The sequence below is a fragment of the Antennarius striatus genome, chromosome 5, assembly GCF_040054535.1.
Source record: "Antennarius striatus isolate MH-2024 chromosome 5, ASM4005453v1, whole genome shotgun sequence".
Taxonomy (NCBI): domain Eukaryota; kingdom Metazoa; phylum Chordata; class Actinopteri; order Lophiiformes; family Antennariidae; genus Antennarius; species Antennarius striatus.
Window position 1 is genome coordinate 21,875,731 of NC_090780.1, and position 24,390 is coordinate 21,900,120.

Below are 24,390 nucleotides of genomic sequence, written 5' to 3' on the forward strand. Positions count from 1 at the left end.
GCTGTAAAGAACTAGATTTGTTTTTCAAAGAGATAGATACAGCTTCAGATCTCACAACAGACGAGTTATTGAAAGTCTGGTGACGCACAATCACTCAAAGTTAACCCATAATTATAGCTGGTAGGGTTTTTTTTTTCCCTATGGTAATCCCCTGTAGGGAAATGATTGTTTTCACTCATGTACTGTATATTCTACACATGGGCCATGGCACGCAAGTACGCACGGGCACATGTGTGCATGCACACATATACACACATGCACACACACTGTCTCTCACACACACACACACGCATACCAGGGGCCTGTAGGCGTGCAAATTTGGAGAGGATGATGGTAGACCTGCAGCAACCACGTAGCACCCAATCAGCAAGTTATGGAAGTCGGTGCCTTGCTCAGTGGCACTTTGGCAGTGCTCAGGAGGTGAACTGGCACCTCTCCAACTGCCAGTTCACACTACAAATTTTTGGTCCACGCTAATCTTAAACCGGCCGCCCTCCGGTCCACAAGCCAAAGACCTAGTGGATCCAGTGGACTGAGCTATAGTAATCCCTCGAGCATTCGCACATCAACACTGGATTTTTAGTGGGTAGTCACGTGATATCATACGTGCATTCTATTGGCTGACGGCATCTGGAAATGCATTGCGTTCCGTGAGTTTCGGAACGCAGCGCTCTTCCATGAGACACAAAAGTGTCTTAAACAGTCTGTAAGTGTGTGGGGAAATCTCATCGAACAGATTTCATATGAACAGAAACAGAACTAATTAGTAGAATCAGTGTTTGATGAAAGGCCTCAGTTTGGTTTGGGATTTATATTTTCTTTGTAAAAAAAATAGACCACGACCTTTCTGCAGGCAACAGCATCATTACACAGTTAGCACCAAGTGTGACTAGCGGGTGACCAGACTGGATCATTTCGCCGCTCAACAAAAAGCAATTCCAAATGAACATTTCTTTTGAATATAAACTATTTGCAACAAGTTTTCCATAATGCCTTTATTCTTGTAGCTTCGAATGTAGATTTAAAGATGTCTGACGTGAAAGCCACAACATATTGTATAGATGCAGTATGAAGATTGTATCACATGCATTGCACAAATGTTGATAAATACAACAATAGCAACAAAATAAATCCATACTATCTGTAAATTTGCAAAAAGTACAATGTTAACATTTCATTCTGGCTACTGGGGTGGTTTGTGTTTAGCGCCTCTCTTTCATAGTTACTGCATAACCTCCCTGAAACATAAACGCATCTTTCTCCCTCATTCAAAGAACAATAACATATTCTCAGTAAAAGAATCTCCGGCTTCCCTCTCACTCAATCATTATATTGTACTCCACTACAATACCTCGCATTGCTCACTGACTCAGGATGGCTCACAAAAATGCCACTGGTTGGCTCTTTTTCAGCCTGCTCGCTTTAACTACTCCCTCCTCTTTTTGCCCTTGGGTGGGTTGGGGTCCTCAGTGCTCCCCCAGACCTGCCTGGCCTCCACAAACGCCTTCAGATTTCCCACCCTCTCCCAGCTGTGACGTCACAGGTCCGATTCCGAAAGCAGCGCACTCTTGACCACCGCCAGGGTCAAGAGTGCAGGGACGACCGAGAAAGGAGGACCGGGAACGTTTTGCGCCACGGCTCCCAACGCACCTCCAACATCTATGTCACACCTGTACGTCGGCCTGCTGTGAGCCAGCCATCCATGGAAGTTCTCAAGGTAAGCTCATCAACACCTTGCATAAACTGCAGCTGTGATGTGAAACGGGACGATGCTAGATTCGCCTCAAGTTGGTGAATTAACTCTTAAAGATTCGTGGTTCAGTGTATTTGGAACTGGATCTCAATTTCACATCGTAAATTTTTTTAGAAATCACAAACTATACATAATTCTGGTGTTAAGTTTCGTAGAATTTTGTGAGACGCTGAGTTTAAATCCATAGGGAGGATTATCTCTTTAACGAATTCCTGTTTCCAGACATTTGGCATTCAAAGCATTTAATCCTATTTGCTCCACTACACTGACATATTTTCAGCCATTTCATTCCTGCTATGACCAAATGGACCATAAAAAAATAGGAATATTTAAATGAAAAAGGGTTTTTTACCCAAAAAAGTCCCCCTCTTCGATATACATGTCAGCTGCTATAAATCAGGAGCAGACATTCAGTTCCTTCAAAATCATAGAGAGAAAATTGAAAGGTGATACACACTTGTCTGCATCGGGTTTGATGATGTTCTGTTTCAGTGTAAAGACAGTCCTCTATTATTCCTGCCAGTTATCGCAGATATGCATGTGACATCATCAATTCCAATAAGTTCCGCTCAACAAGGTGTGACATTTGTGTCTCAGGGCGATGGGAACATTCTATTCGGATGATAAATAATGGAATTTGTTGACTTCTGTGAAGTGGGTGTGGTTTATCACTCTGTTTATTGGTAGCAGAGTAATGTCGTCATTGAGCGGTATAGCACTCAAAGTCCTCAGCGTGAAAATCAAATCTTTCTACAGTGATTTGTAGCATGTGTTAATATATTCACATGGCTTTGTGTCCATGTGCAAATCAAGCTACTTTGTTGTTGTTTTATTTTGCTTGTTAATTGTGTTTCAGTTTAAGTTTTCCTGTCAGATGTTCCAGAACAGGCTAGCATTCATAATAAAGCACAATTTTTACTTTTACTGTGGCCGGACTCAGTCATTCCAGTTTGTCTGTCTAACCTGTGGATTAACAAAGAACCCCCCACCCACCCGCCCAAAATCATGTAGGCAAGGCAAAGTTAACTTCGAATTACATAGCAGAGCTACTAGACCGTGAAAGTGAAAACATAAAGCTCAGATGAGGTTGTCCAAAAAGGGGACGGGAGTGTGGGTGGGGGGGCACTTAATTAGCCAGGTTACCTCTGACCCCATGAAATGATGTGAAAAACCCTTTCAAGGATCAAGACAAAGGCAGGCAGTTTAATCACACTCTTAACTCATAAGTAGGCTGCAAGCGTTCATACTTAGGCTGAATCATGAGCTCATGTAAGAAAAACAATGAAGAGCATAACAGAGAACTGCAAATGCACATGAGACTCAATGGTTAAAGCAGATGTGTTTTAAGGGGGTGGCCTGACAGAAAACTTTCATTTCAGTGCATTAAAAAGTGTGAACTTATTAGGACATATTTTTAGATTGCACACAGAAGGCATTTAGTTCTGAAAATAAATTTAAAAAAATAAAAAAATAAAAATTAATAAATAAAATAAATTCCACGTACAATTTTCACATTCCATGACATACAAATAAGACCAGTGAGCTCCAACGCCTTATTTTGCAGTGTCATGGTGTCACGTTTTTCATTGTTCATGAATGATCCAGAGGATTAGTTCATCTGATAGAACAGAAATTACTTTGTGGCATGCAGGCTGTTCATGCATGTGTCTCAAAGCTGTTTGGTCAGTGGAAGTGTGGTGTGGGGATGGAGTTACAGGTCAAACCTGCTGTGGAGTTCAAATTGTATTTCTACTTTTGGTAATAAAGTCTGTCAGGTCGTTGACACACTGTTCATGTCAATATTGATTTGCCTGCTTGATATAATACACCTGACTGGCATCATGTAAAAGTATCAGTGGTAGTCTGAAAAGAATTAGGATTAGAACTACAGTACTGTTCTGTTGTTGTTTTTACCAAATACAATATTTTAAGTTGTCTAATGAAAATACAGTTGCTATATTCCATATTCAATATATCTTGCATGGAAACCAAAATGCAATATTATTTTTTTCAGATATTCTGAATCCACTTTCTTTTGTTGGAATCATAAAAAAGAAAACTGACAAATTTCACACATTCTTCTCAGTTATGTCTCGCAGCATTATCATCAACCTCCATATTGATCAGGCATTCCCACTGCCGTGCCGAAGCTGTCCTTGGGATTTAGTGTGTGTGTGTGTGTGTGTGTGTGCGTGTGTGTGTGCGTGCGTGTGTGTGCATGCGTGTGTGTGTGTGCATGAGAGAGAGAGAGAGAGAGAGAGAGAGAGAGAGAGAGAGAGAGAGAGAGAGAGAGAGAGAGAGAGAGAGAGAGAGAGAGATAATATCAATGCTATGAACAGAGGAATGGAGGACTGAACTGCTGTGTTTGTGCCCCTCCACACACACACACACACACACACACACACACACACACACACACACACACACACACACACACACACACACACACACACACACACACACACACACACACACACACACAAGATCTCTTTGCGCCCAAAGAGATCTTGTTGGGGGACTGTGTCTTGCTCAAGGGCACCTCGACAGCACTCAGGAGGTGAATTGGCAAAACAAAAAAGGAAACAAACAAATAATTAATACCTACATACATTTTCATGCACTTTCCAAATCTGAACCTTAATGTTAAGCACTTCAACAACAGTTATTTGAGTTGAGAGTTGGTAGGGACCACAAACGGGGTTACATACAGCATGAAATTAGCGAAAAACTAAAACACATGAAATGGATATGGTTACAATATATCTGTTTACATCTTAAAACCTGAAAAAGTCCTAAAAGAGATCCAAATGTTATATAAGAGTGGTATATGTTGCACAGCACACTGTAACTCCTACATCCAGTAAGATTAGTGTTATGTTTTATGAGCATTCAGTTGCATGATGCTCTGTAATTTAAGTCACCAAAACAGATAGATGTGAACTGTTGCTTAGCATCGTTTGCAACATAATGTTTCTGTACTTGGAAGACTTCAGAGAAGAACGACTTTATTGAGGGCTGGGTTCAATAACAGTTGAATATTATCCAGTGGCCCCGAAGATTTGTGACCTTCAGGAATCATCAGTTCCTTTCCACGTGCCAACCTATATGGTCTGCAGTGACCTTTTCCTCAAACTCCAGACACATTGAGCGAATGATTTCCTTGTGTGCTTTCATTCTGAGGTTTTAAAGTTAACTGAATGTGAGCTCAGAGAGCCTTTTGTTTGTTCTTCTCATTAGACTATACCCAGAGCACTGTTCTCAATTTCTTCTTTCAAAATCCCTTGCAAAAGTTTTCCATCAGTTTGTTTTCTCATGTGAAATTTGTGTGGTTTCTTTATTTTGTGTGGGACTTTATCTTTAAAATGATAGTGTCCGACTGTGGCCTTTACCCTTGTCGCGCTTTGAGAACACAGTGTCTTGTTCAACATTTTAAACTGTATCTCTGTTTTGTCGCGAGCTTATCTGATCGCATATCCGCTCAGCATGCAGGATTACGAGGCTGTGTGTGTTTGTGTAGCTGCTAAATTAAGCTGCATTGTTGGTCACTTAAGCAAGTGCATGTTCCTTATTTCACAAAAGACTGGACAATGGGTCCCATTCTTGGAAGTGGATATTACATTTTAATGTAACCCCGTAGCCACAGGGGAAGGGGAAGAGAAGACTTCTCTTTGTTCCAGGCGCCTCCTCTTTAAAACGCTACTGGTATCTACTGTAGCTGCTCTTCACTGTGGAGAATTGTTACTAAAAGGCATCTGACAAAAAAGCAAAATGAAGTTCCTCGAGGCAATGGCGGAACTCAAGTATTCGTTCAACTCAAAATCTTCCTTCTTCTCACTGTGCCCTCATCACGTGTTGGTAGCCCGCTCATGGAGCAGTCTCTTAATGTCTTTCTCCTTTTTTTTTTTGCCCTACCTCCTCCCCTCCACTGATAAAGCTGGAGTTAGATGTTGGAATTAATTTGACTGCCAGGTCACTGCTGCTTCCACCCCAACCAAGTACATCCTGTAGCGCCAACCTTGCTGATAAAAAAAAGGCGACAAAAATAGAAAACAACTTTCCTTTCCAGACTGATAAGACAAATACAACCTGGAAGGTCATCAAAAGATCATCACAACCTCCCCTCTTAGGGACATCTTTATGGGACTACAGAAACACAAGTGATTCAAGATAATGTACAATCAACTCACGTCAAGTGTAACCTCTGAGAAAGCATAGAAACAGGTATGCAACAGGAGAGTTTGACCTGTGTGCACAATTAAGAGCGTAACAGATGATTTAACATGAGAGAGAAACTGTCAAACTCAGTTTGTGTTACCAGTAGGGATTTTCTTTCCAAATTTTTCTGCTCACTTTTGGCAGCCTAGTTTCTATGAGCACAAACTCAGACTGAGAGCTTCACTGCTTCAGCCTGGTCTGGAAGTGAAGGGTCAACCTGTCAGGCCCGTCCGTCCATTTTCTGCTTTTTTTTAATGCTTGTGGTGACCCCTGAAGGGAAAAGCCGAAAGGAAAAGAAGAAGAAGCACCAGACAGAAGAATTCAAGGGGTTAAGTATCTTGCTCAAGGATACACTGGGATGTAGACTGGAGGGGACTGGGGCTTGAACTACCGACCTTCTGATAAGCAGATGACCATCTAAGCCACAGTCTCCCATTATGTATGAGCTTATGTGAAGGCTTCTTTACTTCTCAGGCTTTTGCAGTTCAACATAATGTACCTTTAGTGTGTCAGACATTAATCCATAGTGTTTCCCCAAACCATCCCTCCCAATTCCACCATATTGTCCAAATATGGTCACTTTTAGAGTCAAAAGCCCAACAGGGAGACACCAAAGTTCAGGCTGTGTGTCTGTGTGATCTTACTTCAAGTTTTTAAACTATTAAGAGTATTTCATAACTGAAAGCACTACCTGATAAGATAAATAAAAAATCCAGTGGAAAACTGCCACCATGGGAAAATCCTTCACGTCTTCTTCTTAATTTAGAATTTAGGCCAGACAGTTTATTTTCATATAATTTTCCATATTAAATAACAATGTGTATGCTTCATTTGGGACTGTTGTTTGCTTGACAAACCCTCCAGCGCCAGTAGTATTTAATGCAATCCGTTAAATTACACCATGAATTAGCTTCATTCTTGATTGATGATTTCTGACCATTCGTTCCTGCTCCTTGATAGTCTCCCTTCAGGGCTTTTGTGTTTTTACAGCATATCAGATCTTCTGTAAATAGTCAACGCTTATCTGCTCTCAATCTTTTCCCCATTAAAACTATATTCATGATAATTACAACTCAATATGTAATGGTAGACCCATATTAAACCTCCCATCTGAACACCTTCTGGGCCTTTGACGCTTGTTTTCAAGTCAAGGCTTCACTCAAATCATAATAAACAGTGTGTGAAGGATGAAGGACAGATTTAAGCATCAACACAGGAAGTTTCAGTCCTTCTGTTGGCAGTTTTGAGTACAATAATGAATGCTTCACCACAAAATGTTAGCCTAAAAACTGGATAATCTGGCACAGTGCTCTGCTGGTCTCAATTATTTAGAGGACAGGGACTATTTTGTGTCAATTGTTGATCTCAAATTTGAATCCACAAGTGTAACAAGTGAAGTACCCCGATGCTCCATTATCAGGGTTCTTCTGTTCTACATCTGTATGCTCCCAAAAGAACTTATTATATACTGTATGTATACACACGACAATGATTAAAATAATACTACAGTCTCAAACAAGCAGTCAGTAAGAGCTTTAACAACTTGATTAATCTTTGTGACATTATCTCCACTGAAATAAAGTTAGAATAGTCACAACACAGTCAATAGCGTGCAGCTCAGGATGTGTTTGGCGAACAGGCTCTGCAGGGCAGTCGTAAATCAGCCCACATTTTGTCAGTAGAATCAATACACTTTTGTTTTTTAGCTACATAATTTTACGTAGGGCAACAGAACAACAACGGTGTGGCGAGCCGGGTTTCAAACTCTTAATAAAGTGCGGTGATGGAATCGGAGAAGGATGATAAAAATGATGACTCTCAATAGACCTGTGAGATGCTCCAAGGCACGCTGTTATCTTTTTTAAAAAAGGGAATCATGGAAATGGATTACACTCAAATGCTGTGAAAGAGCAACAACTAAAATTACCAAAGTTGGTTTTTGACATTTGGCATAAAGTGTAACAGCAGACAACACAGAAACACAGAATCGACTTTAGAAACAGTATTTTTTATTTTATTTTATCATCTAGAACAGTCACGTTACATGAAATAATCTTTAAAATGTGTATAGACAACATTTTGATGGAAGGCCTTATGATATTACATCTCAATGATTCCATTGTTCTCTGGTGTAACACGTAAAGCCACCATTCGTTATTGTCGCACTAGACATATGCTAATGAAGGGTTTCTGCTGATTTGCTTTCGTTTATCCATGAAGATGTGTATCAAACATGAAAGAAGCTAAACAGACCTAAGACATCAATTTTTAAATCTCCTACTCTAACAGATAATGTATTATCTTTTGGTAGATGTAAATAATCAGGACAGATGACATAATTACTGGAATATTTCAGCATAGCAGTACGTTTCAGTCTTAAATTTCATTTTCTGTGATAACCATAACTTATTATTGCAATTTACAAATGACAGTGAAGCATGAGGACTGTGTGTAGGAAATGTCTAAACTGAAGGACACAAGTTTCTCAAGGAGCTGTGAGAAACATTAGTTCTTTTAAACTAATGTTGACATTAATTTTCTCCTGGTTATCCTTTGATTTTCATTCCATTTCAATCAACAGAATGCTAGTGTCTTGTGGGAAAAGTCATCTTTCCTTATTTTAGCTGTTTAGCACCACTCATTGCTATTCATGGAGGATCTTTTTGGGCACTCTTTTACTCAAAAAAATTTGCTGAAAGCTACAGCAGGGAGTAAACAGCCTGTATGGTATGCAGGAAGACTGTACTTTTACATTTTTTAAAAATTTTTTGAGACATGGCAACACATCTATGAGCATGCCATCGTGCATTCCTCAGTTTATAAAACGCTACCATTTGTTCTTGAGATATGAATTCCTTTTTGCGTGAATCTCTTTTGTTAACATGATTACCTTGTAATTTGGCTTTTATCAATAAATGTGATGTTAAAATCTCTCTCTCTCTCTCTCTCTCTCTCTCTCTCTCTCTCTCTCTCTCTCTCTCTCTCTCTCTCTCTCCCCCTATTTTTACTGTGCGTATATAATATGCCCCTGAAAGAAAAATAAAATAAAAAAACATACAATCATTAAATTCAAGGTATTTTCATATTAATTTTGAGCTGTCTTGCCTTGCCTTGCGAATATTTAGTGAAATAAGCTACACATTTTTGTCATTTTCATGACATCACTAAATAACCCATTTCATTGCATTTATATGGTCCATATTTATGTGCCTTTACTTTTGTGACCATTGCAAATCAATGTACTCTGTAGTTTTGTACAAGTTCACTCAATGTACCAAAATAATGCCTAACTCTTCATACTTCATAGAAGCCCATATCTAAAATAATATTACTGAGAAGGAAAAAAAATATTTATTTCCTAAACATATTCACAGAATTCTGGTGTTCAATATGAAACTTCAACAGCTTTTAATGCATAAAATGTGAACAAGAAGGACACCAAATACATGATACCGGATTTTATGAATGAGCACATCTTTGACATACTGGAAAAGATTTTAGTTGTTAAAGTTTTAGAAGCTCTACTGAAACCACTTCCTAAGTTTTATTACAGAGCAAATGTTTAGCATACTCCTTTGTTAAAATGTCACCCAAGTATGGTTTGCTGCCAAGGACATAGAAACCGCTTAAAAGATATGAATGGATCTGTTTCTTCTCAGAGGTCAAACGGTGACAATTTTCTCTTCAAATCTTATTGTCCTCAAGGCATGAGTCTAAAACACAAACCCATCTGCTGTCCTTGAAAAGGTAAAAACCTCTGTCTCACAATCTTTAAATAAAATCTGAGCTTTGCTTGCTGTAGGATTAATGAAATACATCCCTTGTTAATATCCCCCTCTTAACCCAAAGGTTTGGCGAAAGGAAAAGGCCACACTGAAGAGGGGAAACAAAGAAACGTTTTACTATTAGCTTACAAATAATGCTTTCTCTGTTTTTTTTGTGGAAGGCTATGTCCAGCCAGGGGCACTTACTTACCCTGTGTCTGTGTTCACCTCTCCAGCTCTTAGTGTGATTCCAATAATCCAGACAAAGACGTGATGCTGACATTTGTATTATCTATCTGTACGACTGATAACGCCTCATCACACGTGACTATCATGAAAAGCGGTCTCAACGCTTGATTCTCTGGGTATTTTGTTTTTCATAAATGAGGAAGCATATAAAATTAGCTTTCTCTACTTGGCAGGCTTTGCTTTGTAATAGCAAATTTATATGATTAATTATAGTCTAAATAATCAATTATTTCCATCTATTTTTATGTATCATTGGGTGGTTGCATCAATAACTATGACAATACACTTAGTTGTGGTGTTTGTAGAATGTGACTTCAATCTAGAATGCAATAATTTATTAATCCAGTTAACCATAATGCAAATAAATGCTTATGGGTGTTGCTGTGCTGGAACGAGCTGGGATGGATTGGGAGCTGACGAATCTGGATGCTCTATTTACTGTTTAGCCTGGAGGATATGACGTCTGTTCTTTCTGAAAACTGAAATGTTGACCCATTACTTTGCGTCAGTACAGCACAGAAGAACTCGTGACACGAAAAAAATCAGCTGCGTTGGTAGATTTTGTCGATATAGATCTTTTGTAGATTTTTGACTTGCATGTGTAGTTGCAGCAACAATCCAAACTTTTCCTGAGCCCATGTTGTGATATGCTTCACAGAGCCATGCCTGCTTTTTAATGTGGTGCTGCCTGAAGGCTCGAAGGTCACGTCACGGATCATTTCATTTGGGCCTATGTGAACTCAGTGATCACATTGGAGGACAAAATAAATGGGGAAAGATCACCAAGATAGGGTGCTTTTTGTCTTGCTTCCAATTGGATCCTGGAGCATTTGTAGTGTGACAACAAACAAATCAAATGCTAGATTTCATTAGAACAGATATGGAATTTAAACAGGATTTCAAAAATTACTGCTAAAAAAGCCATCAGCTGATGTGGTAACCTAAAGAGACCGTGCATTAAATATCTATCTCTACAAATCTTTTAGTGATAGTTCACACCATTGAGGCCTTTGTGATCATCAGACTGGAGTTCCTTACTGGCTTGTGATGACCATTCCACCAGATTTGTGTAGGTATTTGTTCTCCTGCTGTTGTGTGCTGACAGAATTCAACTATTCTTTTGGTTCTACAGCACTCCATTCATGTATGCATATAATGGTTGAAGTCATCTGTTTGTAGGGTAGGGTCATATAGGTGAGTGTTAATATCCCCTAACTTGTGTATCATTAATACTCATAGGGCTTGTGATTCTGCTTTTTTTGTGGGTATTTTCTCAGTTCTATCTATCCCAGTTTGTAAAATGTGTTATGCTGAAATACTTGGCTACTAGATTTGGACCTAGGACCATCTTGCTACCCTCTGCACCATTGTACCACATTGTGCTTCAATTATACATGGGCAAAATCAAAACTACCCACTGATTCCAATGTTTTACAAATTAGTTTGTTTTTTTAAAAAGCAGTAGGTAGTGGCACAAAAAACCCAACTTCATGTTTTGAGTTCTTTGAGTCACTGCAGTTTATTCATCCATCTGTCTTCTTGTAGATAAGTCAATTGACATCGTCTCTTCTACAACCACAAAACAGCCTGGTTGTGGATGAGAGGCAGGGCATACCCTGGATAAGACAACAGACAATTTGGTGAAACCAATTCACCTAAAATGTATGTTTTTGGAGGTAGGAGGAAGCTGGAGAACCTGGAGAGAACCCATGCAATCAGATCACTTTGAGAATTGATTTGATTCTCCATTATGAGGCCCTTCTGTGAATTATTTTCTAATAAAGATCAGCCTGTATCCATGTCCTGCACAGATTATCTACTTCCAGTTAAAGCGTCAACCACTTCCTGTTTAAACTACACCCCTCTAAAGCACGTACAAGGATCTTTTAGTTGGTTTAAAAGTTACAGATGCAGATACAGATAACAATATACTTGCTTTTTGTGTCATACTGTTGAATAGCTTGTATAAGTGGACTTAGTTTAGTTATAGTTAGTTGAGTTAATCTTTTTTTTTTCAAATGTTTTGTGATTCACTACCAAGACCCCAACTGTTGCTAATGGTATTACACTGCAACTACACCCTGTGGAAGCCTAGAAGTGGCTTATTATTATTATTCACAAACACTTGAAACTAGTTTTGGACCACCGTGGTGCCATTCTAATATCTGGGTTGCTCTCAAAAACTCTGAACTGACCTAGATAAGACAGGAGAATATCTGGGTGAGCAAATTAACCACCTTGACTAAATCAAGGTCTTCAATTTTTGTACCCCACAAATGATATTACTTCTGGCTGATAAACTTGATTAACCTTCGACAATCCCTAAAACAGACGGAGTTGGTAAACCCACCATGCAGTAGGTACGGGTTTTCCGATGGCTAGTTTGTCGTGAAACAGTGGTGCCAATTGTGTTCTTGATGCTCAGAACAAATAATGTTTTATACTGGATGAGCAGAACTAAAGATTAAACGTTATTTTGCCTTAAGCAAGCTTCAGTTTGCAGACTATGGGCTAACAAAAGATGTCTTTGTGAGCTGGAGACAGTGACGTAAAATGGGCTCTATAAAGAAATGAATTAAACGTTAAAGCGGAACAACACAGAAGTAGGAGGATGAGTGTTGGTGTCCTCCCCCAATTCTTAACTTGCATAACTAATGAGCTTTAAGTCCTGGATAAATTAAGTAGCACTATTGACTGCTCGCTCACACTGGTTTACTGTCCACAGTGTAAGCTAGCAATATAAAGGGATCGTTTTCTGCTGGTAGATTATTTTGATCATTTTCCACTCAGATATCATGTTGGAGATGCTTGAATACAGTCACTATCAGGTGAGATTATCCTTTCTGATATTTTTTGGACATTTTTAATATTGAAGGACTAAAATTGTAAAAAGTTGACAGGAGGTGAATTCTGACAGTATTTTCAGAAATGACAGCATTATCTTGCACGGAATGCAATCTGTTATTGCGAAACACACGTCAAAACCGTGGATGAGGCCATTATGCGGAATTTATTACGAATGCAAACTCTCTTTTTAATTGCTGTTTAAAATTAAAGTTGTTGTAGCTCAAGCGGAGTGAGTCAAGTGGGGTGAGGATTTGTTAGTGCTGTGCTTTTCAGATCTGCCTTCTACCTCCATTATAATTTCATTTATGGAATCATAATGTAAACAGAAAAAGTAGTAGACAAACCTTATTCAACATCTCTGGATAACATCTCAGTGTTGTTTTCGTGTGAATTGGTCTGTCACTCTGAAAGTTTAGATTTGTAATGTGACATAATAACTTATTGCCTTTTGTAACCTTATTAAGTAAATGAAGTGGGGGAAATGTCTCATAGATTGTCAACGTAATATCAGTGTTTCAAATCAAATCAAATCCAGGCAAAGTTCTGACCAGTCTGTGAGATCTGCAGGCTCTAAAGTTCAGGCCTTCCTTGTTTAGGTGCAGTCCCACCTGGAGAGTTCCACCAAATACCACATCCAGCAGGCCCAGAGGCACCAGGTGAGGCAGTATCTGTCCACCACACTCGATGGTAAAGCCGGCAGCCAGTGTCCCAGCCAACCCCCTGAGCACGGCATGCCACCCGGGCATGGCAGTAGTGCCCCCAACAGTCCCATGGCCTTACTCACCCTCAGTTCTAACTGTGAAAAAGAGGTAGAGCTGCTCTTCACCAAAAAATTCTAATTACGCCATTTGGATTGATTGACTGGCCATGACTTCTGAGTCAAATGTGATTTTGTGCCATCTTCTACAGATGGACGATGTGATCGATGACATCATCAGCTTGGAGTCAAGTTACAGTGAAGATGTTCTCGGACTTATGGATCAAGGTCTTCAAATGAATAACCAGGTGATATTTTGAGATATAAAATACAATAAAATATGTACGAAATAGTTATTTTAAAGGTGCATTGGAATAATGTCTTTTAAACACTTCAGCTCCCTGTGTCTGGTAACCTCCTTGATGTGTATGGCAACCAAGCTCTACCGCTGCCTGGCCTCGCCATCAGCAGCTCCTGTCCGCCCAACATTAAGAGAGAATACACAGGTAAGCAACACAGAATCACATTTGACATAGCTTGGATTGTCAATGCTCTTTTCTTTTTACTGGTGATTTAATGCACTTTTATTTGGGTTTCAGTTTAGACAATGTGAGTGGTTTGAATTTACACTCGAAATCCTTTGATTTTAATTTATTGCACATGTCTGATCACTTACAGTCAAAGTGATAACTCGAAGTTGTCTTCTTTTCTTACATAAGGCTGTCTTTTAAAGTAAAATTCACCTCATTCAATAGTAAAGGCTTGTCTAAAATCCAATACAGTATTTTTGTGCAGCTATACTTTAAATAATTGTTTTCCATGAATAAATCCTTACCAAAGGGGAAAATCAGCATATTTTAGGACTATAGGCAAGACAGTATTGTGTGCCATTTGGAAATGCACAAGATACTATGAAGTCAAGTATTTGCCAAATAATTACTCCAGCTCCTGGCATGAAGCAAGTACTGGAAGAGTCTGGATCCTGTGGCCAGTATGAAAACTATCAAAGGCCAGAGGGCTTTCCAGTAGGTAAGCAAAGCAACATGAAGAATATGAAAAACGTGATGTTTTGCAAACTGTAAAAACTGTTTTCAACCAGAGTTCACAAATTGTAGCTAAAGAATTTTGTGTATGACTAAATCGCACACAATATAATCGACTATGATTGTGTAAAATCAGATTCCAGCTGATTTTATCTGCATTATTTCCGTCTGTAATGTAAAATGTAGAATGCAAACTCTACGTCATGCTGACTCATTTTGTTGCAGTTAATTGGAAGAATTTGAAATTCTATTGTCGGCTCAGGACTTGCATATAATTCATTATATTTTATAGATTTAGTGCCCCATAAACCATAATGAGATTGTGACGCTTCTGTGACGCTTTCTGTTTGATTCATAGAGGCTGAAGTTCGTGCTCTTGCTAAAGAAAGACAGAAGAAAGACAACCACAACTTAAGTGAGTCAGTCAAAATAGCTATTACTATAATTATTATTATTATGCATTTATACATTTTATTTGAATTGTTTGTTTCTGCTGGGCACATTTCAGTTGAACGTAGACGGAGATTTAACATCAACGATCGCATCAAGGAGCTGGGAACCCTGATACCCAAGTCAAGTGATCCGTAAGTGCTTTGTGTTGATGGTTATAAAAATTTTAGCAATCCATAAATCTGTCTTTGTCTCTTTGTTATCTTGTTGAAGTTGCCTTTTCTTCAAACAAATGAGTGTACTTAAAGCATAATGACCTTTTACTCAAAGGGGCTGTGAGGAATCCTGTGCTCTTCTGGTCAGCTGGTCAGCTGATTCTGACTGTAGACCTTTGTCTCCTACATACCCCAGAGACATGCGATGGAATAAGGGGACCATTCTGAAAGCCTCAGTGGACTATATCAGGAGGCTACAGCGGGAGCAGCAGAGAGCCAAGGAGTTGGAGTGCAGACAGAGGAAGCTGGAACATGCAAACCGCCATCTGATGCTTCGTATACAGGCAGGTCATCCGTCTTTGTAGGAACAGAACACTGGTGGCATATTTTATAGTTGAGTCAGAAAACATCACTTAAATTTATGTTTAGCTGTATATATTATTGGATTAAATGGATAAATATGTTGCTTGAGATATCTCAGGTGTTACTAGATGGATTATCATGGCATGGTATCATTCTAATACAGGTTACAAAGATTAAAATATAAATTTGGTCATAATAATAATAATAATAATAATAATAATAATGATGATAATAGTTTGATAATATTATTAATACATTGTTTTAAAATTGTTTTTTGATAATAAGTTAATTTTGCTAATTCAACAGTTTGTCAAATCAATCACAAACCTACCAGGAAGTATGAAATAAATATTTTATTTTATTTTTTTATTTTTTACACAATCGTGCAGGAGCTGGAGATCCAGGCTCGTGCTCACGGTCTTGCAGTTGCATCGCCCCCCTCTGTCTGTACATCTGATCTAATGACGCGAATCATTAAACAAGAGCCCGCTCTTGGCGACTGCCCCGCAGATCTCTACCAGCATAGCCCCACTCCTGACATGTCCCCTCCAACCACGCTGGACCTCAACAATGGCACCATCACCTTCAATCAGATTCATGCAGACAGCGGAGACACTGGCCCTTTTGGAAACTCCAGGACCTGTAAACTCAAGGAATTGGTGAGGGACAACACCCTGTCACCAATTTCCCCCAATGATCCTCTGCTGTCTTCAATGTCCCCGGATGGCTCCAATAGCATCAGAAACCACCACAGTTCCTGCTCCAGTGTGGAGGAGGAGCAGTGTTGTTAGCAATGACCAATGAACTGAACTGTACGTTCCTGGCTGCAGAATTCCAGTGACACACCTCACCTTAAAGGCTCAAGGTCTTTGTTACTTTTTCCCCACTCACTGCTGAATCTTTCTGTTCAAATGCTGTATGTGAATGTCATCTGAAACAGTTCAATTCCTTTATTGTACATGATATTTTCACATTCTTCTCATTTTGCTTCTTTATACATTGATGGTTCAGTTGTCGATCACATAAGAGGTGATTTACAAATAGGACTGTAGTTACACTGTTTTCTTCTTTTTTCTTTTTTTTTTGGTGTTTTTTGAAAAGATTTTAATCAGTATGGATTAATGGAGATGATGCTACATAGAATCAACCAAAGTTGGTTGAAAAATGAAAAAATTCTTATAACACACAAGCCTTTCTTGCAGAATTTGACCTTAAATGGTTCAATTATATGAAAATGGATTAAAAAAAAGATATTTAATGTAAAAGGATCACATTATTGTATATTTTTAATAGTTGTAATATATAAATTTCTATAATTTTTCACCCATGCTCATCTAATCTTAAGAATCAACCAAATCGGAAAAAGTTTTATTATTTGTATTATTATCATCATTTATCTTTTTTTTTTTTTGTCCAGTGACAGAGTCAATTTTACTTAATTTTTATTCTTTAATAAATAGTGACCCACAAACCTATTGTGTATGTTGACGGTTAAATGATATTCACTGCCATTACTTATCAGCATCCCACAATAAAAAAAAAACAACAACATTCTTCTCTCCAATATATTCAGAAACACAAAGAGGCGATGCAGTGGAGTCCAAGTATGAACCAAGACTCTGTTAAGACATTGTCTGTTTCTCACTCAAGATATTTGTGGAATCATAATTTGTAACCGTTTAGCAATAATGGGAGAAAGTTACTCAGCTATCAAGTTGGAAACAGAGGGGAACTCACATGCACTAAAATACACTGTCAGGCATACACACAAAGAACTGAGAGGCTTGGACCACAATGGAGAGAGTCTGTTTTTTGTGTTTCCAGGACAACATTAGTCCAATGTGTCCCTAAACAGCAGCTGGTTGTTTGTTGTTCTAAATGTCATATATTTAACCTTCAAACTTTGCTACTCTTTGTCACGGTTTAATAGTAATTTTATGTTAAACCTTAAAAAATCTGGTTTTTATGTTAAATTGTTCTTTCAATTTAACATTTTTCATGAGGAACATCAGATAAGAGGCGCAAAAGGAAAAGCAGAACTTTGCAAAATTTTGTAAAATTGCCTTATATTGATTATGACGACATGAATAACTGAATAGGCACCACTGTGTCTGGTTGAAGTCTTCCTCTTTCTGATGAAAGAAAATGGTTGTAATGTCATGACAAAATGTATTCATTAAAAGATGTATTTCTGCCTTATTGTCATTTTTAAAACTGGGGGAAAATGACATCTTGTATATTACATTTATTACATTTAGACTCTGAAGTCTTTCAGAAAAGGTTAGTTTCTAAAGCAAATGTTGAATTTGCTATAAGTTCTACAAAATATCTGGTAAATACACTATTTATCTCATTACGATGATTTCCTGTAAATAGTCTAATGACATTATTTACACTTGTAACCTTTTTCTTTCTTCAGAGTATTTCATCTTGAAATATCTGTAGTCCAACATTCATATGAAAATAAATATGGTGAATGAATATAGCCCTTCTGTTTGAAGTACAGTGGATTGTTAGTGATCAAAAAACATGTTTAAAATAAAATATCTAAATTTTGTTTGTGGTATTTAACATACAATACAATACATGTTAAAATATAATGATTTCACAGCTTTCCCAATTCATTTCCACACAGTGGTTCCCTGTTTGTAGACACAAGGGCTGAGAAAAAGTCAAACAAATAGAACTGTTTCAAAAATAGCTAAATGAACAATGTTCAGTTTAGTAGTTGCTATTAAGTGTGTTACACAGAAAGATGTACTTTAAAGGGTTTCCAGAGGAACAAGCCCTGTTAAGTGTTAGGAAGACTATGACAGTTGGGCTTTTATGAAAGGTTAATTCCACAGCTGGCGTGATTTTTCAGCCCCCATCATCGTGCCTGGTGGAAAAAACTGAATTTATAAATCAGACGGTCTTAAAGCTGAAGCCTCAGGCTTCACTGCTAAATATTAGTTGTTAAGTCAACAGTTGTAACAGCAAAGACAATTAAATGTGTGGGAAATAATTGTTTTTCCCAGGAGCTATTTGACACCAAAACTGAATGAAAATATTGGAAGATTTGACTGGAGTCCAGAACAGAAGCCCAGATGGGCCTCGATGGAATAGTGCATGACAGGAAGTCACCTTATATTTCCTAAATTTACTTATTACTCTTCCAAATGAAATAAAATTGTGTTATATTTGTTCAGCCAATGGATGAATAGTATAAAAAATACGGGTACCATTCCTGGCTTCTGATTTGGTGGGCAGTCAACATCCCACCCCAAAGTCATTTACTCATTATTTAAATTTTATTTGTAGATAAGTACATAGACAGACTGATAGATAGATAGAGAGAGAAAGAGAGAGTAACAGTGGTCACAAAACATGTAAAGCAGACTATTTGATAACTCATGAAAATTTTTATTGAATTTTTAATGAGGTCCAACTTTATTTCACAGTCATGAAGAGTACATTAACAGCTAATAATAATATTGATAATAATAATATTAATAATACATTGAAGAATTAAAAGCTTATGTACTATGTTATCTTAAAAAAGAGTTTAAGCAGGTGCCGTTGTGCTGCGGGGAACGCTGCTGGCAGAGGCGATACTCAGTTCGTCAAACCATTTCTTGAAAGCTCTGTGCAGGATCTCACAGGATGTGCTATTAAAAATGTCTGCAATGAGAAAAGAGAGGAGGAAAGAGAGAAATTATTCAATCATAGTATACTTACAGTAAGTTAAGTGAGGTCTAATGGAAGACCATGTCATACAGTGATATTTAAGACTGGAATGAAGTTGTTGAGGCAAATATAAGGACCGCAGTGAAGAAACACCATAATAGCTAAAGTAGCAAAGGACTTGTTTTCCATGATAGACAATTATGGGGGCATTTTATTCTACAGCCTGGGGACTCATCCTCAGCAACATTTATAGAATATATTTGAAGAAAATTAATTTATTTCAGTGAAATGTCCATTAGAGAATATTCTCTTAGAAGTTAAGGGAAGTGGTTTCATGACTACACAGTCCTGAGGAAAATAGGAAAAATGCATGGTGGATAAGTTGACATAGCCTCATAAATTACATTAATTTAAAGACAGTAATCAGCCAATGTCTGCTTGCAAATTCAAGCTGTGTGACCTGTTTGGTACTTGTAAAAGTTCAGTGAGTCTTACCTGCTTGTCCAAGACCAACAGGCAGAGGCATTCTAACCAAGCCTCCAGAATGCTTCAGTCTGTCCTGCAGAGACTTCTGTATGAGCTCCATGCTGCAGGCCTCATGCCAGACAGGTAGCTCGAGGCTTAGCATGACATTGATGATCCTTTGCTTTTCTTCTTCTGTCAATAAACCGCTCTCTTTGGACACGTAAACCATGTACGCCATATCGATGTTCACAGCCTCACCGTGGAGCAGGGATGGGAGAACTTTCTGCATGAGAAACACATTTATTGGGATATTTGTCACAAGATGATACGATGATATGAACGCTATGTTGTACAGGTCTAACAGTCTTGCTGAAACTGGGGTTAAAATGCAAATGTTCTGCCACAAGGGATCAATTACCATCTCTAATGCTGGGCTAATAAGGTGGCCAAAGTCCACAAGTCTATTTAGGTCATCCTCCCAAAGGTTGGGGGCAAGCTCCTCCAGCATGGTTGTAATGGCCATACGAGTTGCTTCTGGGGTGTTCTGTAATTTGGTGTCCAGCAACATGGGCCCATGTTTCTCAAGGAGCTCGAAGAGGACTCTGTCTTTCATCAACGCCATCTGCACACACACACACACACACACACACACACGCACACACACGCACACACACACACACACACACACACACACACACACACACACACACACACACACACACACAGACATACAGACCGAAAAACAACAACATGTAGATAACTTAAATGTGAAGTAGATTGTCTCTCGAGAAGCAACGCAAACTGTTGCTTACTTTCAGCATCTCTGCCAGCCCGTTGGAGATGTGTCGTCGGGGAACACTTTGTATGAAAGACAAGTCAAGAAACGTGGCAGCAGGTGGAATGTAGGCTCCCAGCTTGTTCTTGCAGTTTGCAAAGTTAACGCCGGTCTTTGCCCCCACGCTCGCATCGATGTAGGAGAGCAGTGTGGTCGGAACCCTGATGTAAGGGGTACGTCTTCTATAGAGTGAAGCGGCCAGACCGACTATATCCAGGCAAACCCCTCCGCCGATGGCAATTATGGGCTCCATGCGACGGTCGAGGGAAAAGTCGTTGACCTCTTCTAGGATTTTCAAGACCATTTCCATGGACTTGTTCTCCTCAGTAGTGGGTAGAGGCATGATCTTATACAGGACGTTTTTCACCTCCAGATACTCGTTTAGCTTTGGGCCATAAATTTTGTAGACTTCCTGGTCAATGACCACAAAGCGTTTAAGTGGCTTGTTTGATTTTTTCATATCTTTTATCTGCTGCAGGTCGGTAATGTGGCCCAAGAGGAGCGTGTCGTTGTCTGGGTCCAGCAAATCCCAAGTCTCAGTGACCTTATAGGTAAAGGTGATCGGGCTGACCACTGTCCAAGTGGTGCCCTTTTCTGTGTTCCTTTCAAAGCTGTCAAACAGAACACAAGGAAGAAGCATTAAAATGGCATGGGTACGGCATAATAGTTGGAGAATCCAACAAATTTGTGTTTCCAAAAGCAGAGCCCTGACGAAAAACAGACAAGAGAGTGACTTCACAGAGGAAGGAGTATCAAAGATTACCGATTACACGCATTGCTTAAAAAGAATTCAATTTGAATAAATATCAGTAAGACATTCTAAAAGTGTGCACGACTGACTTCAGTCAAATCAAATTGTTCATTGATATCAGCAACCTATCCTCCTATCCTTTTGCTGAACCTCAGCTGACATCAACGGGGCCCTTGTCTCCTTAGCATCAACTCCTCAATGGGTTCTCTGTTCGGCAGAGGCCCTGTCCGCGTCTCAAGGACTACATTTAGCCAGAACAGAGTGAACACCCCCTCATCCTAACCACCACCATGAAGCGATTAATGTCAGCGCCTCCAAAATCTCTTGACCCTGTTTTGACTAAAAGCTGAATAAACACGTTATTATCAGACCACATTTGTCCCAAGGGAGAAAACATCGCATTCGCCGAGATTTTCTTCCGCAAAACTCCCAAAATATGCAGATTAACAAAGGTCCGTGTGTTCTTCTCAAACATTAAGGTCTATGTCATGTACATTTCACGGTACTTTTCTTCTTTTTTTGAGAAAGAAATTTCAGGCCTGTTATTTTGACTGAGGCCTGACTTGACTCGGAGCAGCTGGAGGTTCCAGCATCTAATTTTAACCCCTCTGTTGCATTCCAATTACATGTTTTCTCTGCAAAAAAAAAAAAAAAGTTGTTAATTCTGTCCATCTGTTACAAGGATCCATGACCTTATTCACATGTTTAAAAAGACATTAGTAATTAATGTGAAAGACTACAATTAGTGCACAATAGCATACAGTAGATTATATAATAATGATGATAATAATAAAAATAGGTGTACAACTGAGTTCTAGCACATTCCCATACACCTCTACACCCACTGATGCTAGTGTTTTCTTTTTGTCAACTGTGAAAAGCGACATTTTTCTGTCACACAAAGATTTTACAAAACTTTGCTCTCAGTTGATTTTGTGGCAACTGAGCGGCAACTGAGCGATAATCTACAAGTGAGGCTTTGGTTTCAATCTTGAACACTGATGAGGAGGAAGACAAGACAAGAATTGATGGTAAACTTGATTAAATGTTATTGTTATTCTACGCTGACATTATCTTTGTAATATGGTTGAATTTTCAGGTGTAGTTTTGGATTTTAAATCAGAGACAGAAAAGAGGTTACTAATTCAACATTTAAAATGATTTGAAATCAAATGTAAAAAAGCAAACAAACAGAAAAATATGTTGAATCAGCTCCAACAGTGAGATTATTTATATGAATTATCAAGAAACACAGCAAAAGAGTGAAATCACTGTCATGTAGAGAAAAATAAAACAAAAAAATCATATGAAGCTAACTCTATTACAGCAACCTCTTAAACATTTGACCACACTTTCGGTAATTCTGATGCATCTCTCTTTAGAGACAGGCATTCATATGAAACACATACTTGTCTTGTTAAAGGTGAATCTATTTCAACCCAGGTTTTATATTTGTAAAGCTGTTTATGTTTTAATTCTTGTGAGATCTGCTGCAGGCGCTTTCTGGAGGTCGTAGATTGATTGATAAGAAAATGCCCACATCTGTCATACCTTTCAGGAGCTGCTACGTTAATCAAGGTGGACCCAGCCATGAACTTTGATTCTATTTTTGTGTTTTTGTCATCTGTTTGTCTTATGTATGTCTGTCTCCTGTGATAAATAGAATAATTCCCCTTTGGGATTATTAAAGTATTCATTCATTCATTTTCTCTAACCATCCACGACCTTCTTGTGCAGGTCGTGGATGGGACAATACCTGTAGAAGAATCTGGATAGAAGGAAAACATATTGTTATTATTGATCACCAGATCTCATGAGTTGGGTTGTAAATAAACCATTACCAAGCAGACATTTAGACATTTGTCTGTTTTAAAGAGAACATATTAGCCGTCTATCAATTCATCCAGCTTCTTCATCTGCTTCTTCCGTTTTTGCAGGTCACAGGGGTTTCTGGAGCCAATCCCATGGGGAGAGGCGGGGGGACACTCCGGGTATGACGCCAGTTAACCGCTGACCTTTTAGCTTATTATATCAAATTCAGCACATATATAAAAATGTATGGAATCCCATTGACAAGCTTGACAGGGTAGGTGGTTGGGTTGAGGTCACAGAAGATGGCAGTTTTAAACGTACATCTAACCAGACATCAGTGTTAGTGTTCCTTCATTAAGGAGAAAATTACTTTCACTGAGACAACTTTATCAATTTTCTCACCTAACCAGTTTATGTCATGCAACAAAAAGACACTGATGGGTGTTTTTCCAACACCACTTCAATGATAAAAGAATGGGAAAACACCTGGAGCGAAAAGCTCAATGAATCATTCAGATGCCAACATCTTGAATTAATGTATTCATTTTAAATTCATGCAAAACTAAAATGTATTTCTAAATGTTTCATATATTAATAATTAGTGCATTTCACATCTTCTTCTCCTAAATGCTTGCAACAGCATCACATTTCAAGTACACAAGAAAAGCAAACAAAAAGTGAGTAAATAATCAGCCAATCAATATAGTTCTTACATTTTTGCAGCAGAGATACAATCACCTGCATCCTTGTTGAACTTCATTCCTACTATGCGTTTCCAGGCTTTCTTGATACGGACTAAGCTGAACTCTGTCGTCTTTTCTTTGGTCATTTTGTCTTCCAGGTAAACTTCTCCCATTCTAGTGATGATGGCTTTGGGTGTTGTCGACAGGATTATGTACGGTCAGGATAATGAGGATTTCAAACCAGGAGTCGAAATACAGTTTAGAATAAAGAGAATGTCCTTGTTGCAAGGGAGGAGCAACGTTTTTTTTTTATGCCACTGCAACCTTATGATCACGTCATCATAACCTTTTATAATGCACAAGGCTGACATGAGTCATACGTACGTTAAATAGACCAAATACAGCTGACGCACCAGATTTAGGTTTAGGTGTAAACTTTAAATCAATATCAAATAAAAGTGCATATGTTATGAAAAGCAAGACCCGACAGAAATAGATATATAAATGTGTTGCACATTGATTATCACCATCAGTATCATTGCCTCAACAAGTTATTGTGCTGAATATTACAGTGAATCATATCCAGGACAAAAATGAAAAGATGAGGATATGTTGAAGACTCCAGTGTGAATTAGTGTAGTG

General features: G+C 38.5%; 2 protein-coding genes across 7 annotated transcripts; one reads left to right on the forward strand and one right to left on the reverse strand.

Annotated features, from left to right (window-relative positions):
* The first annotated feature begins 1,460 nt into the window (after positions 1-1,460).
* mitfa (melanocyte inducing transcription factor a) lies at positions 1,461-17,731 on the forward strand. 6 transcript variants are annotated; one of them, XM_068314828.1, is made up of 9 exons: positions 1,461-1,717; positions 13,425-13,637; positions 13,738-13,833; positions 13,923-14,031; positions 14,471-14,554; positions 14,927-14,983; positions 15,077-15,152; positions 15,289-15,517; positions 15,926-17,731. In XM_068314828.1, the coding sequence occupies exons 1-9, from the start codon at positions 1,703-1,705 to the stop codon at positions 16,325-16,327; spliced, it is 1,281 nt and encodes a 426-aa protein (XP_068170929.1). In that variant the 5' UTR covers positions 1,461-1,702; the 3' UTR covers positions 16,328-17,731. The 6 variants fall into 6 exon arrangements, with proteins under 6 accessions (XP_068170929.1, XP_068170930.1, XP_068170925.1 ...); XM_068314829.1 differs by having other exon boundaries at positions 15,370-15,517; XM_068314824.1 differs by lacking the exon at positions 1,461-1,717 and adding an exon at positions 12,687-12,809.
* Positions 17,732-19,080: 1,349 nt separating this feature from the next.
* eevs (2-epi-5-epi-valiolone synthase) lies at positions 19,081-23,921 on the reverse strand. The gene is made up of 5 exons (XM_068315820.1): positions 23,779-23,921; positions 20,480-21,113; positions 20,086-20,289; positions 19,698-19,950; positions 19,081-19,196 (listed from the first exon to the last, which is right to left on the reverse strand). The coding sequence occupies exons 1-5, from the start codon at positions 23,919-23,921 to the stop codon at positions 19,081-19,083; spliced, it is 1,350 nt and encodes a 449-aa protein (XP_068171921.1).
* Between the last annotated feature and the right edge of the window lie 469 nt (positions 23,922-24,390).